Source organism: Amblyomma americanum, chromosome 10 (assembly GCF_052857255.1).
Source record: "Amblyomma americanum isolate KBUSLIRL-KWMA chromosome 10, ASM5285725v1, whole genome shotgun sequence".
Taxonomy (NCBI): Eukaryota; Metazoa; Arthropoda; class Arachnida; order Ixodida; family Ixodidae; genus Amblyomma; species Amblyomma americanum.
In genome coordinates this window covers 48554997-48570770 of record NC_135506.1, presented here as the reverse complement: position 1 = coordinate 48570770, position 15774 = coordinate 48554997, and the positions used below count along the sequence as shown (strand labels likewise).

General features: G+C 46.2%; 1 protein-coding gene across 1 annotated transcript in view; it reads left to right on the top strand.

The window, feature by feature from the left end:
* The window catches only part of LOC144107451 (voltage-dependent calcium channel subunit alpha-2/delta-3-like), a 143066-nt gene that overhangs the window by 92319 nt on the left and 34973 nt on the right, over positions 1 to 15774 (top strand). Inside the window, exons 15-21 of the mRNA XM_077640450.1 lie at positions 6733 to 6996; positions 9822 to 9878; positions 11421 to 11501; positions 13195 to 13269; positions 13874 to 13954; positions 15178 to 15201; positions 15305 to 15379. Of these exons, the coding sequence (XP_077496576.1) occupies positions 6733 to 6996; positions 9822 to 9878; positions 11421 to 11501; positions 13195 to 13269; positions 13874 to 13954; positions 15178 to 15201; positions 15305 to 15379 (657 nt within the window). The remainder of the gene's footprint in view (positions 1 to 6732; positions 6997 to 9821; positions 9879 to 11420; positions 11502 to 13194; positions 13270 to 13873; positions 13955 to 15177; positions 15202 to 15304; positions 15380 to 15774) is intronic.

The window sequence follows — 15774 nt, the reverse complement described above, 5'->3', positions numbered from 1 at the left end:
CACTACGGCGTCCCTCATAGCCGTAGTTGCTTTGGGACGTTAAAACATATAAGACTTTGTGGTTGATTGTCAACTTGGTGATTTTGGCGAGGTGGTCGATTTGCGGTCAGAGTGGGACTGGGAGTGGGTGCAGTCATGAGGGCGAATGCTGGTGGCGATGCGTTTGTTGTTAATTTTCCTCTCGTTGATGGGAAAAGTTTCTTAAGTTTTGGGGGTATTATTTACTTTTTTATTACATCTTTATTGCTCCCCTTAGCACTACAAACGGGTAGAGGTACAATTAAGAGCTATACCCGCCGCGGTGGCTCAGTGGTTAGGGCGCTCGGCTACTGATCCGGAGTTCCCGGGTTCGAGCCCGACCGCGGCGGCTGCGTTTTTATGGAGGCAAAACGCTAAGGCGCCCGTGTGCTGTGCGATGTCAGTGCACGTTAAAGATCCCCAGGTGGTCGAAATAATTCCGGAGCCCTCCACTACGGCAACTCTCTCTTCCATTCTTCCTTCACTCCCTCCTTTATCCCTTCCCTTACGGCGCTGTTCAGGTGTCCAACGATATATGAGACAGATACTGCGCCATTTCTTTTCCCCAAAAACCAATTAATATTATTATTAGCTAACGGAATACAGCTCCAGCCTGCCTACTATGTGTTCTCGTCCTTGTTTTTTGAGCCGTTATATTACGTTAGCTACGTCCGTCGCTTCACCAACTAGCTCAAACCAAACTATTGTTTAAAATTAATAGCTCAAACGGAAACAACAAAAAGCAACAATCAAACTTGTAACACCCTTCGAACATTCGTAGGGTGTTTTCGGACGGAACTGACATCCATCTTGACGGGTGTAATGCAGAAAAAAGCATTATCTTTTCTAAATCAAACATTGTGTTAGTTTCGGGAATCCCTGTATTTGCCACCCAGTTAGGACGTCCTCTGTGCCGAACAAAGCTATGCCACATACCTATCTCTGCTGCCTCCTCATGCGCCGTCCATTTCCTTGTGCAGGTGGCACAAGCAGCGAAGAGATTGTTCCGATTCGACTCCCTCGTAACGTGTACTTTTATTCCGAAACCGATTTATTCCTAACTTTTCCCTCATTCTCCGAACGCGCTCCCTTCACTGGCGATGCTCCTCGAAGCGGTTGCCACCCAGGGGAAAAAGATTTCGCCAATGCTTTCAACTCCGAACCAGTCGGCGCTCGCCGAATGGGAGCGCGGTGAACGGAAGGAAATAGCGTAAAAGAAAAGAAAGAAGAAGAGTATAACACAAGTTTTGAAACCCCCGGGTCGCTTTCAAAGCTTATTTTACGATTCCTTTGGGAAGGCGTTGTTTCCTCTCCGTCTTCCATCGCTCGGGTGAAGGCGGAATCGACGACTTTACAGCGCGCCCGTGTATACGAGACGCTTTCTTAAAGCCTCGCAACACCAGCGCCAAACACGAGCACTCTTTACGAAACCCGCATTTTTTTATGTTCGTATTTGGTTTAGTTTAGACGTTCCTCGCGTTTGATGCGTGTTCACGCTTTGCCTTTTTTTCTTCGTTCAACCCCCCCGATTTTGTTTTTTATGCGGCGTAGAATTCTCACTGCTGTTGCGTCTTTTTTATTCAGCGTACGCATCAGCAACCAGCCTGCTGTCGACAGCGCGGCTGCGGCGTTCATAGATTCATTTTATTTCCTTTTGTGCGTCGCGGTGCTTGCAAGAACAGACCGGAAGTGAGCGAAGCATGCGCTACGACGAACGCTCCGTTTTCGCCATTTGTCCGCGCGTCTATAGCATCATGTGTTCGCGTGAGGCGCACCGCATCGCACCCGGCCGTCGAAAAGGCGGTGACGACGGAGAAGAACTCACGTCGAAAGGGGGACTGTATTCGGGACTGTATTCGTTTCCTTTCCTCATTTGTGTCTCCGTCATACCACTCTTCTCTAATCTTTCTCACTACGTTCCTTTTTGTGTTGTGATTTGTTTATATTTCAGTTGTTTCTTTTCATTTCTTTCGGCTTGAAAAGATGGACTTTTGAAGGATCGAAGAAATATTGACAAACATTTAGTGCAGAGATGCATTCCGGGGATTGCCCGCCGGCTTTACTCTCTCAATTTTGCGTCTGCGCTGGGGATTTCACATGGATAACGGTAAAAACCATCCGTGGCCACTGGACGTGAAACATATTGACTAGCGCAAACACTGACAGGGACCAAAGTAAGAGTATGAGACTGGACATGTATATGTTTCACAGGAGACAGGACAGGATATGTTTCACAGCTACAACCAACTAGCCCAATTGAAAACCTTAGCGTCCACTGGACACCAGTCCAATCTAATTCAATCGAATCTTTGTGTTTATCTCGCTGTTTGACCGGCAGCAATAAACATTTGTTCTTGATAAAAATTCGATGATAAATTTTTCCCGCAACTTGATTCTAGCCCGTGTCGCGTAGACCGAAAAGACTCCGTGATCAGCATTATCGAATGAATGGGCATGTAGCCTAGCCTCTGTGATCATTACAAGACTTTTGTGTCGATGTCTTGTCGTTTGCTTGCGGAATCGGCCGGTGATGGCGACACCTGTATTTTATTACGTTTCATTTTCATTGGCTACAAAACGTCTGCTTTCAGTTAAACTCGCGTATTTATCGTTAGAGCGGTGTTCTAACGACACGACCAGCGTCAGTATGCCGTCAGCATACACTGCACCATGTACAGCATACACTGCATACATGAGCGCGTAAGAATATATTTCATACACATTCTCTATAGGTGAGTTTGAAAAAAGAGGAAGGTGAAGAAGAGACGAAGCAGTAGTCTATGGCAAAAATAGATAGCTTCGATATGATGCGTGGCTGGCTTCACGGAAAAAAAAGGAATGGGAATTCATGTATGCATCAGTTCGACCGAGCGGTTTCTGTGTGTGTCTGCCAACTCCTACTTCACCTGTGCATTTCTAGGGAATTTTAGGGCGGTGCGGGGATTAGATGTTTGTCATTTTCCCGCCCTTTCTCGAACAAAGCTTGCGAAAGGCACGTGGCGCGCGACGGATCCTGCCCGACTGTGCCGGCGAAATTGGGACATTTAAATCTTGTCGAAAAAAAGTCACAGAGAGAAAATAAACGCTACCAAAACGACAGGAGAAGACAGGATGGTATAGGCGCGGTACATAGTGCTCTCCTATTAACTTCCTGCGTCCCTTGCGTTAGCGTTAAGTTTCGCAACCGTTCTGCCCTTTCTTGCACAACGCTAAACCGTCGTTTTATGCCGCTTTTAACGGTCGTTACGTAACTAGCGAAGCAGGTGTAGCGCTGGATTTTTTTTTATCTCTAGAGGCTCAATGCATGTCGCGCGAGCGTTATGTGACGTGTTCGCGTCGTGTAAGCACAGTATAAATGAGGGCATTTATTGGTTCAAGCCGTTGCAGTTAAGGACCTCCTGCGTTCACAGTTGTCCAGTAGTAGCTACATTAAAATTTGATGGTAACGCCGCATGACGTTGCGTCATGTAAGACGACTGCCGGTCTAGTTTTGGATATATGGTGACAGGCAAAGGCTACATATATATGGAGTGTATATGGAGTGTATATGGAGTGTGTATGGAGTGTATATGGAGTGTTAAGGTAAAGAAACAAGGAATGGAAGCGAACAAAGAAATTAAAAGAGGGATTCGCCTTTTGAGCCAAGGGAAAGAGCTTCATGTGAGTGGAGAGAAAGGTCTGAGCCTTTATTACGTGGTAAACACGGTCTTGGACTAGAGGTTTAGCAACGTGCTTATGAATGTGAAACGGTTTCATCAGAACCGCTCCAAATATGCTTACGGGCATAATAAAACGCTGGCATGCACTGGCTGCTAGGCTATTTAAGCAACCAAAAAACGTTTAACTACTCATTCGTCAGCGCGCTTAGCGGTCAGCTGCGTTTTTAGTTTTCTAGAACTCGCCGAGTGTACTCGTGACCACCTTTACATCTGGGAAAAAGCAAAGCCCGGGTAAAAATTCAATGAGAATTGAATCCGGTCTACGAATTGTACAGTATTTACTGTTTAAAGGCTACAAAGTTAGAATTCAAAGCTAATTCACAATTTCTTTTTGTGACAATGATTTCGATCATTAGTAAGTTAGCTCGTCTTCATGAAGTTATCCCGAAGAAAGTGTCAAATTGTCCGTTATCTCCTTGCCTGTAGCGGATTCTGCAAACGTCAGTCGTATAAAAACGTCAACTGCAAAACTTGGAAGTGAGAATGTTACCTTCACGCAACTGCTATCAAATATAATGTTTTGCTGCTGAATCTAGGCTTACGCTTGCCACCGTATTAAAAGAAAGGCCCTGTGCTTGCTCGAAGCGTGTGCCCAAACCTGAAAAAAAGCTGCTGTTTATATTTTGTGTTTAAATAACGGCTAAGGTTACTAAATTAAGAAGGGATGTCGGAATCTGATGGAACAGATTCCGACATTTAGAAGCATCGCATAGGCCAGCGATCAAAGAGAAGAGGAGAAGAGCGACACAATTAAATACCTGTGAACGCTGGTTCTTTGCGGGTTTCTCAACCAGCGATCCCGTAAAGCGCCGGTAGGTCGTCAGGTTCGCACATTACTGCGCCGATTTCGAACTTCGCAGGAAAGGGTGCCGATCAAGGATTACACATGTATAATGCGGACGAGCGCAGACAGACCAAGACCCGACCACGGCGGCAGCTTTTCGATGGAGGCGAATCGCAAAGGCGCCCGTGTGCTGTGCGATGTCAGTGCACGTTGAAGACCCTCAGGTGGTCGAAATTATTCCTGAGCCCTGCACTACGCCACTTCTTTCTTCCTTTCTTCTTTCGCTTTCTCCTTTATCCCTTCCCTTACGGCGCAGTTCAGGTGTCCGCCGATATGTGAGACAGATACTGCGCCATTTCCTGTCCCTAAAGACAAAATTTTCATTTTCATTTCCTATGTGCTGTGCGATGTCAGTGCACGTTAAAAATCCCCAGGTGGTCGAAATTATTTCGGATCCCTCCACTACGGCACCTCTTTGTTCCTTTCTTCTTTCACTCTCTATCCCTTTCCTTACGGCGCGGTTCACATGTCGCCGATATGTGAGACAGATACTGTGCCATTTCTTTTCCCCAAAAACAAAATTTTCATTTTCATTTCCTGTGTGCTGTGCAATGTCAGTGCACGTTAAAGATCCTCAGGTGGTCGAAATTATTTCGGATCCCTCCACTACGGCACCTCTTTCTTCCTTTCTTTAACTCCTTCCTTTGTCCCTTCCCTTACGGCGCGGTTCAGGTCTCCGCCGAGATGGGAGACAGATACTGCGCCATTTCCTTTCCCCAAAAACCAAGAACCAATTTTCATTTCTTTCAGTGGCCTCACAGAAATCTTCCAGTCTCGGAAGGCTCACAGTCTTGCAGAAGTTTCTGTGTGGCCAAACAGGACCCACTGTTCCACTGCAGTCGCGACCTTCTAGTCCCTGCCTGCGCGCCTCCGTGTCGTACGAGTTGGATGAATAAATTTATTTCCATAATGACGGCCCGAGTCCATCGGGAGGAAAAGGCAAATGAACAGGAAAATAGGATCTGTTTTGCCAGAGGGGACTTGATTTCTTCAAAGCTCCGCGTTTGCTCCGCATCATATTATCCGTATCGTATACTGGCCACACGCGGTCGTCATAGGAGGCGACAAGGTCGGGTCGGTGGTGCGCTTTTCCTCGAGGCAGCCCGTGTTGTACTTTATTGACCGCTTTTTTTTTCTGTGCACCTTGCACACTGTTCCCACGAAGCAACTCTTCTGGAAGGCGGGCTGGTATTGTTTTAGCAAATAAATAGAGGAGGAGGAAAAACATTTATTCAGAGCACAAAAACTGGGAGGGTTCAGTACGAGAACCCATTGGTCGTCATCATAATCCGGCCCCTCTCAACCAGCAATTTCTGGTCGAGTGGGCAATAAATAGAAACTGTCGTGGTGGTTCAGTGACTGTGGAGCTCGGCTGTTGAACCCAAGGACGCGGGACCAAATCCTGTACTCGGCCGCCTCGTTTGGATGGAGGCGAAATGCATAGGACGGCCGTGTGGCGTGCAATGTCACTGTTGGTTGATGCACCCCAGGCGGTCTAAATCAGCCCTTGTGTCGTTTCGTACCGTTAAAGTCCACATATTATAGCATATCGTAACATACCGCATTGTATCATACCATCCCATATCGTACCATACCACACCACACCGCACTGTATCGTGTCGTACATACCACACCACACCATACCCCTCCCTACCGTACCGTACCTTACGTTACGTTACCTTACCTTACCTTACCCTATCCTATTGTACCCTACCCTACCATACTATACCATAACATATCATACCATACCACACCATACTCTACCCTACATTACTTTACCTTACCTTACCCTACCCTACCGTACGCACCACACCGCACTTTATCGTACCGTACATACCACACCATACCCCTCCCTACCGTACCGTACCTTACGTTACCTTACCCTATCGTGTCCTACCCTACCCTACCATACTGTACCATACCACACCATACCCTACCCTACCTTACATTCTTACCTTACCTTACCCTACCCTACCGTACCCTGCCCTACCATACCATTCACCGTACCGTACCCTACCATGCCATACCCCACCATAACATACCATACATCACACCGTACCGTACCGTACCGCACCACATTACACCGTACCATATCATACCAAATAAATAGAATAACAGTGTCGTGTACAGACTGTATACGCTGGCGCCCAGGAGCCTAAGCTGACGGACTGGCTGTGGGAGGAGCGCGAGAAGATGCAGATCCGCAAGCTGATCCTTCAGCAGCGGCAATCGATGACCAAGAAGGAACCCGAACCGGCCTACTACGGCGACAGCGAGCTGCTGGCCGGCGACTCGGCAGAGTACATGGCCGCCGAACAGGGGGACCAGGCGTTGCCGCCCAGGGCCCTGCGCCGCCGCGCGCGCTCCTCCTCCTCTTCCCTGCCTGAGGCACTGCGGAGGCCAACCAAGAGAAAAGTACGTGCTCCACTTCACACGCCACCGCCTACTGTGTCGATGTCTGTGTCGTATTCGCTGGCAACTGAAGGAGCGGTAATGTTTGTACATCAGGAGGTCAAAATATTACGATGATTTTTGTTTCATTTTTATAGCTCAAGGGCAGCTTTGTCAAAGAGCGTTATTACCAGCCTGCTTTATTCGGACGAGGTGAGGTGAAAAACTAACTTACCCAAGCGTTTCACTATAAAGGATTCGAGCACCAGGCCAGAGGAAAGCTTGTACAGTGCCATTGGAGGAAGCAGTAGGCAGTGATCTCCAGGACTAGTTGGCCCACTATAATTCAGCCGACGCTAGCCAGGAACACCAGGGAGGGAGGAAATTAGGGAGGGAGGAAATGGATGTACACTGCCACAGGGAACTGTAAGAGACTGCCCCAGTGCCTACCCCAGTGGAAACCAGACATGCACAAGGGAGACTGCAAGCCTTCTTTTAACATTTCTTCAGGACACTGATCTTGTTTCTAAATGGTGACATCAGGAACTGGCTATGGTCTACTGTGATTGAATGTGTGCGTAGACGGTGTCTTCTGGAATGGACTATGTTTTACTGTGAGTGAATGTGTGCACGGATTGTGGCACTGCAATGGACTATGTTCTACTGTGACTGAATATGTGCATAGATGGTGACTTCTGGAGTGGACTGCGGTGTGGATTGTTTGGAGTGAATGTGTGCACAGCTGGTGACTGCGGGAGTGGAATATCTGCTATTATAAGTGACTGTGCGCATAGCGGGGCAGGTCCGAAAGCTTTCAGGTCATTATTAACATAGAAGTGACGCTACGATGGAGCAATTTCCGACAGAATAAGCAAGGCTAATCCCACCTGTAGCACTCAACACCTCAACTCAACTCAACTAAGAGACTGCAGATTTTTTTCTTACAAGTATCGGAAGGTTGTTACCGTGGCTTCCTTTGCCCTGATGTGTTGACGTTGTTGGTGACACCGATATGATATTTTATGGTCTCAGGACATGTTAGTCCGGAGGGCACCAAACATTTCCCGATGCGGTTTATACGCAGGTCATTAAGAGAACGCAAGCGTCCTAATGTGGCAGGCAGAGAAACAGTTACGGTGAAGGCTAATTGGGTGAAATCTGCATGAGTTACTGCTGCGCACAACGCATTCGTACGCACGTCGCGTTCACGCGTCTATCGCGCGCGTCGTCACACACGCCAATCTTTTGGCAAGCGCGAAAATATTACTCTTGCAGTGAACCACGTGATACATGCAGTACTTGAGTAGACATGCCAGTGCGTTTAACCGAGATGAGCACTCTTGCTAGGAAATCTATTTCGAGACACGTGAATAAAGAGGTATATAAATTTCATGAAGTTTGTCACAGGAAATTTACTTGTTTTGTTTTGCTCTTTTACTTGAGTATAAGAAGAGTATTATAGCTGAAAACTATTTTATGAGTGCACTGTTATGCCTGCTTTGGTGATGAGCCCATAGTATTAACCCCTTGCTAAGCCTTTTTTTTTTCTGGCTAATTCAGCGCAGTAACAAGAGTACGGTCAGGCGGGGCCAGTGCGCATGCGCAAGAGGGGTCCAGTAAACCGGCATACGTCTCCGGTATTCTAAAAACATGCGATAAATAGAATAGACTCACGTGTACGAGAGCTAAAAAAAAAAACGCGGTGCTTTTAAAGTGGAAATGCTTCGAAATAGCCTTTTTTTGTGTTTGGAGGTGCTTTCGTCTTTTGGAGATTGGTGTTTGGCGTCTTTTGGCGTTTGGAGGTGCTTTCTTGTCCCCTCACCTCTTTCATTTCATTTCTCCATTCTGCCTGCCGTCCTTTATTTCCGCTGCCCCAGCTCAGGTACTTCAGTATCGATGGCAGATGGCGGGGCTAGCAAAAATCTTTTCCTTCCTTTTTACTATTATTTTAATAAAGAAACCACTCCCACCACCAGGTGCTTTCGTCTACACAAAACGAAGTCGCGTTACGAATCCTGAAGAAAAAATCTGGTTGTTTTTTACAATCAGTTAGATTATCCTGCATTAGGGCGAGCGATCTTGCGCGCTTCTTGGGGTCATTCACGTTACTTTCTTTGCAAACACCACCTGCTCTTTCTTTTTCATCTGCTCTCGCAAACTGCGGGACCACAATCGAAGCTTTCCAGAAAATGAAACAGAAATCAGCATAGGTCAAAGTGTTCGCGAAAAGTTAGTTGAAAATTTCCGGAAACATTTTTCCACTAGAGTTTGAGCTAGGAGTATGGGTTCATACTGAAGTCATTCAGTACAAAATAACGGCAATCAGTGAAATCCTTAGCATTTTTTTACATCCGATAAGTCGTAGATTGTCCGAAAACCCGCTGCGGTGGCTCAGTGGTTAGGGCGCTCGCCTTCTGATCCGGAGTTCCCGGGTTCGAACCCGACCGCGGCGGCTGCGTTTTTATGGAGGAAAAACGCTAAGGCGCCCGTGTGCTGTGCGATGTCAGTGCACGTTAAAGTCCCCAGGTGGTCGAAATTGTTCCGGAGCCCTCCACTACGGCACCTCTTTCTTAATTTCTTCTTTCACTCCCTCCTTTATCCCTTACCTTACGGCGCGGTTAAGGTGTCCAAAGACGTATGAGACAGATACTGCGCCATTTCCTGTTCGCAAAAACCAATTATTATTATTACGGCTGACGTCCCTAACTTCATGTAAATATTTGGCAAGTGGTCATGCTTACTGGACAGTAACTAAATGAAATGTGATGTGCGCCGCGACCTCGTAGAAACTGCTTGTATTTCTTTGTTATTGATGCTCAGCTTATTCTGTCTCATTTCACCCTCTGCAGCCTCTTCAGCTCTACACGACAGTGGCGGCTCCCGTGTACAACACCAGCAACGACACTGTACGTACACCACCACCTATGCCTTCATCACAAGTATTGAACTGTTCATGTCACGGAGTAGGGGTTTAATAAACCAACAAACCTAAGTACATTAACCTGGTTTTATAAAGGCGCTGCAAATATCATGCTTCTCTAATTTTTCATGTACCTGATCGTACAATGGAGGATTATGCATTCAAATCGTATGGACTAGATGTATAAGTACAGTCTCAACAATTAGAACTCGAAGCGTACCGATAATTAGTTCGAACTGCACGGCGTTCAAATAAGGCTCCCCTTAACACACTTGGTGTGGATAGAATTGAAGCATCGGTTCGGATAAACCGAAAGTTCGTATTAAGCGAGTTGGAGTTAATGATATTTTACTGGATTAGTCCCTCCGACTCCTTCCACGAGGCAGATTGTGTCGTTCTATTTTTCTTGCTAATGTAATGTTACCTGGCAGACCTTCCTCATTTATTTGGCATTCATGGATACCTATTAATTTAAAGGTGTGTTCAACAGCGCGTACACAAACAAAACGAAGCGGAAAGACTAATACCCCTGTCACACGGACACTGTAAAGGTACTTTGAACTAATGCTCCATTACTCTAAGGACGAACGCGCGCTGCCACACGGACGCGCCAAAGGACACCTAGCTCAAAGGAGCTTCGAAACAAGGCAGCTCGAGTTCGTCCTTTGAGGCTTCAAGGGAGTACTCTCTCTCTCCCAGCGAGTTAACAGCATAAATAAATTGAGAAAAGAAACGTTCAATTTTTATTTTATAATTTCACTTCATAAAATTAGTGGTGTTTTAAAATATAAGATAATTTGTTTTGTCGCAGTCTCACCACGCTATACTCTCGTTCCAGATATACGAGCGTCACGGTAGCCACGGTAAATATGCTGCCATGTCGGCCATGTTGTTTGTTTGCAGCGAGTAGCGACGGAGAGCAGCTCGTCACATCTGCGGTGCTGTCGCCACTAGACTCAGGTCGCCACTGCTCGTCCACGATTATCGCACGTCGAGACTGCACTGCTCTTTTTTTTTATACAGTTTCGTGCTTGTTTTTTTGTGTGTGTGCGTCGACAAAATGAGTGGCGGTGAACCTGCAGCCAGACTGAGCGAGTTGGCCTCAGTGTGGCCAGCACTGTGATGTTATGCTCTGTACTTAAAAAATCATGTCATTATTGCAGTTAAAATTGCGTTGCTTTAACATAATACGGTTATAAAACTAATTTACTAAAAAAAAATGTGACATTTCTGTATTTACATGTGCAGTGAGGTTTGCAATTCTAATAACGCTTTTCGCCGATGAGGGCGCTAAAAACTTCTTGCGAAGGTCGTTCCGCGACCGTGTAGCAAGGACGAACTTCCTTGAAGTAGTGCTCCTTTGGGAGCGTAAAGGAGCATTAGTTCAAAGTGCCTTTAGAGTGCCCGTGTGACAGGGGTATACACTACCTGCGTGTTTAAAAGGAATGGTTTTTCACTATACTCGCGTCACGTGTCTGACAAATGAGAGCAACATGGACGTGCAACGCGAATCCACCGCCCTTTCCAGGCTGGCACCGCCAATCTGCTCGGCGTCGTCGGTATTGACGTGCCCCTGCGGGAGTTCCTGAAGGTCGCCCACCCTTTCAAGGTAAGCGCTCCCGCAATGACATCAACGGCGATGAGATTATGAGAAGTCATGGGTGCCAGAGCAGTATCCTTCAGCGCTTGTTTCTTTTTTCTTTTTGTATGTGTCGTTTTACCGTTCTTTGAAAAAAGAAACTAAGCAACGAGTGTGTCCTGGCAAACAGCGCATAACTGAAGACGCCGACAAAGCACCAAAGATGACGCAGCGCTGCTCTTGTTTTCTTCTGCAAGGTGAAACATGAAACGCTAGCCTACGAACTGCAGACAAGATGGAAGCTTAGTCATGTTGATGTGTCATTATTGTTACAGCGCGAAAGACGAGGGCGAGAGGAGTCAAAGCCGTGTATGTGGTGAATCTGGTGATCTTCTCGTCTTCGTCTTTTGCTCGGTAACGATAATAATACCGTCGACCTGAAATGAAGGTCAAGAAGGTGTATATTTGGAAGAGGTGGCGCTCAATTACAGAGAGTGCAGAATAGAATGCGTGGGCAAGACCAAATGGAAAGACAATAGGATAAAACAGGGATCCGTCCCCTTTGTTCATGTCTTTTAACTCGGTGCTATTAGTAGGGATCACTAACGTGCCTAAAGCTACACTATACTTAGTGCGTAGCAGCTTGGCACTTTTTATATGCTCCCGCATGTATCCAGTCCGTATACAGATATCGCTCTGTGGACCGCGGAGTCCAAAAACCGTAAGTAGAATACTCGAACAGAATAAACTTGTAAAACTTGGTTCTGATGAGCTTCCAAGATGTCAAAACTGCAGTGGTTGTTTCATTAACGTCGTTTAACCAACAACCGGTCCACCCGGAAGCAGTAATATAGAATATTTCAAACCCGGCATAACTCTATCAGGAGAAGATATTGTCTAATTTTGTCTTCATATACTTTAGGTCACTGCTTTGACGATAGCAGGAGGGGAATTTTATAATGACACGCAGGAAATACAAAAACATCTAAAGTGGAAGTATTGGAAAACGAAAAAATGATTAGAGGTGGTAATTCTACTGAATTGCACGTTGTGCTAGCAAGAAATCCTTATCTCAGCTCTTTTATGAATTATTTGGTTCAAATGTATTGGCGGCGGTTCTTTTCATTCGGTTATTGTCTTTGGGGTATGATCTTGCCGTTGCAAAAAATTGTTTAGTTGTGAAAAATTGCTGGACGCAATTTTCATTGAGAAATAAGTATGAAATAGCACGAGTCGGTTTATTTTTTGTATTTTCATTGTAAACATCTGACTAATGCAGCAGTTTCTCACGCACAGAGATGCTGACACGTCGCCAAGCAGCGGTAATAAGTCGTGCGCACGATTTCCTCCGGAATTTCTTAATTTAATTGCTCCTGTATACTGCAGTTTGTGAAATGGGTCCCTAGTGTTTAATGACTTCGCAGAGCGTAAGAGTCAGTAATGCTTTTAATGCGATTGCATTAATTGCATTAAAAGCCACATTGGGGGAAAAAATGTGCCGTCGTAATAAAACTCGCCCATTGGCTGGAGGGGAGTGACGTTACCTGATCGGGTAATTCCCATTGGCTGGAGGGTAGTTAAGTTACCAGGCCGGACGTGACGTCACTTCCAGTAAAGCCATCAGCACCTTCTAATGCTATCGCATTGCCAACACGTAAGGTAATTAGCTGCCCCTGTGAATTTTTGAGTTCGTAATTTATTCTATTTCTTCCCCTTTGTTCAGCTTGGCGTGAATGCCTACTCATTCATGATCAACAAGAACGGACACATCCTGTTTCACCCGGACCATCGCCCAATGGTGAGTGCGCGATAATTTAGTGGAACACCGGTGTGTATCGATGACCGCCCTCTTGAATATACACCGTGTATTTAGTAATTGTAATCTTGGTGATCGCAGTGTACAGCAACCCGACTGCCGCGCGGGAACTACGTTTATGTGGCGCATTTTCTCTGGGATCACTAGCATGCGTTCATGCTTTCGCTCGGTTATTTTTGGAATCGAACTGTCTCGATATAACCTTTCAATTCACGAAAATTCACTACGCGGTTTAATTTATTCCGTCATTGAGAAGCACCCACGCAGTCGCAAGCGCGCGTGGCTCAGTTACAGTAGGCGCGCTTTTCGATTATATGTATTGTGCGAGTTCATGTCAACGCCTATTAAAACAGCGTTCTTTAAGATATTATAGTGAAACTCTATTGTCGTTCAGAAATGAAGCCGTTCTGTTCAAGCACAAGGCACGGGCATGGACGCTGGCTCCTGTAGTCTGTCCTCCCCTTGTAACCATGTCCTAGCCACACGTTATTGTTATTAATATAATTATGGATCATATTCTTAGCTTTTGACACCGCATTAGGGATAAAGTCGCCATGTGGCTCCCTCCCACCTTCTTTCTACGCAGTACAAAGACATGCTAAAGCCGTACTACAGCAATGTGGACCTGCTCGAGGTGGAACTCCTGGACAATGAGACGGCTGACCGTGTGAGTAAGAATCAGAGCACCGCGTTCGAGAGTTTTAGCACGGCGTTACCCTGTATCGCTGCCACCAGCGTCAACAGCGCATGCACAGACAGCCCCGAAGAGCCATCTGCGCTGTCTGTGCCTGGCAGTAAAAGCACTATATACTCAATGGTAGAGGCATAACGCTATAAGCTCACACTGGCCTTTACTGTCGGTGTAACTCTACTCGAAGGCAGTCTCCTTTCACATCTGTGTTGGGAGGAGTAAAAAAAGGAAGATGCAGATATATCCCGTGGATTAGACCGTAGATTCGGAGCATGGTTTGTTTGGAGCAGACTTCAACACGCATTATTACGTTAAAGGGACACTGAGGAGAAATTGAAGTTGGCTTGTATCGATAGAATAGCAGCTCCTGATCACAAAAACGCCACTCTTACTGAAAACAAAGCTCTTGTAATGTAGAAAATAGCAAGAACCAAAATACAGGTGTCGCCGCCACAGGCCAATCTCGCAAGTACAAGCGTGATGACTTCCTAGGACAAGAGGCGCCACCTTGGAGGAATTTTCCTTACTTCATGGAAATCACGAATCTCTGAGGCTGGCAAAGGAAGGTTGCGCACCGCACTTCTAGCTGTCAGAAATCACGGAGTCTGCGTTTACGTCACATATCACGTCACTCCGTTCTGAGACGTCGTAAGAGTTGCCGTGGCGTCATAAGAGTTCCCTGAGTTTGAATGAGAGCGGCGGGAAAAACTTTTTCATCTTCGAATCCAAATTTCTTTGAAATAAATGCATCTTTCGCGCCCGGACAAGCGGCAACAAAGCCATGAAATGCCGAACTATCAGATTTTGCTAAAAAAAAATAATGATAGAGTTCTCCTCAGTGTCCCTTTAAGTCAGGCAATGAAATGCAAAAATAAGACGAAGTAAAACGGAAATGACTCTTTATTTGAGCTAATTTCATTACAATTATTTCCTACTGCGCATTTCATAATCTAAGTATAACTGCGCTAATATTATGCAACATGTGCACGAAATGAGGACAGTTTTGAGAAAATACAGAGAATAGCAAGAACGCCTTTCTAGGCCCGTTACATTTATAAAAGAAAAAAAAGCATGGAAATAACAGAGATACTGGTAGTATCTCTGTTCTCTTGCTGGACTGGACAGGCTACCAAATGTTGTTGTTGCCTCAAAAACGATCCAGTGTCTGATTTTTCACTTTTATTTTTTCTTTTCCACAGCTCTTTAACCACGTATTCGCCGAGGTAAGCTTCCTTTGTGGTTCTCTCGGGAATGAATTTCGATGTGGCGCCTTGCATTTAGAACCGCGCTCATCATGTCCCGCCTTTCCATTTCCCTCCTCCGCAGATTCGTAAGAACATGATCGACGGCAGGAGAGGATGGATGGAGTTCCTGCCCATGCGGGTGCACTTGGACGAAATGGTGAGAAATGGCCACCTCGCCGTGCTTCGGAACGGGTTTCCCCGGGTTCAAGGCTAAACATTTTGAACCAGATAAAAAAAAAATCAAACACTCATGCGACCCGCCATGGTTACTCACCGGCTACGTCGCCTGCCACAGCGGTTGTACTTCGATGGAGACGAAATATATAAAAAAAAACTGGCTGAGGTTCAACCAGGCTAAATCTAGTAGAGCGAAAGCAAAGCCGGCGGTATATGTAGCACCCGCCGCGGTGGCTCAGTGGTTAGGGCGCTCGACTACTGATCCGGAGTTCCCGGGTTCGAACCCGACCGCGGCGGCTGCGTTTTTATGGAGGAAAACGCTAAAGCGCCCGTGTGCTGTGCAATGTCAGTGCACGTTAAAGATCTCCAGGTGGT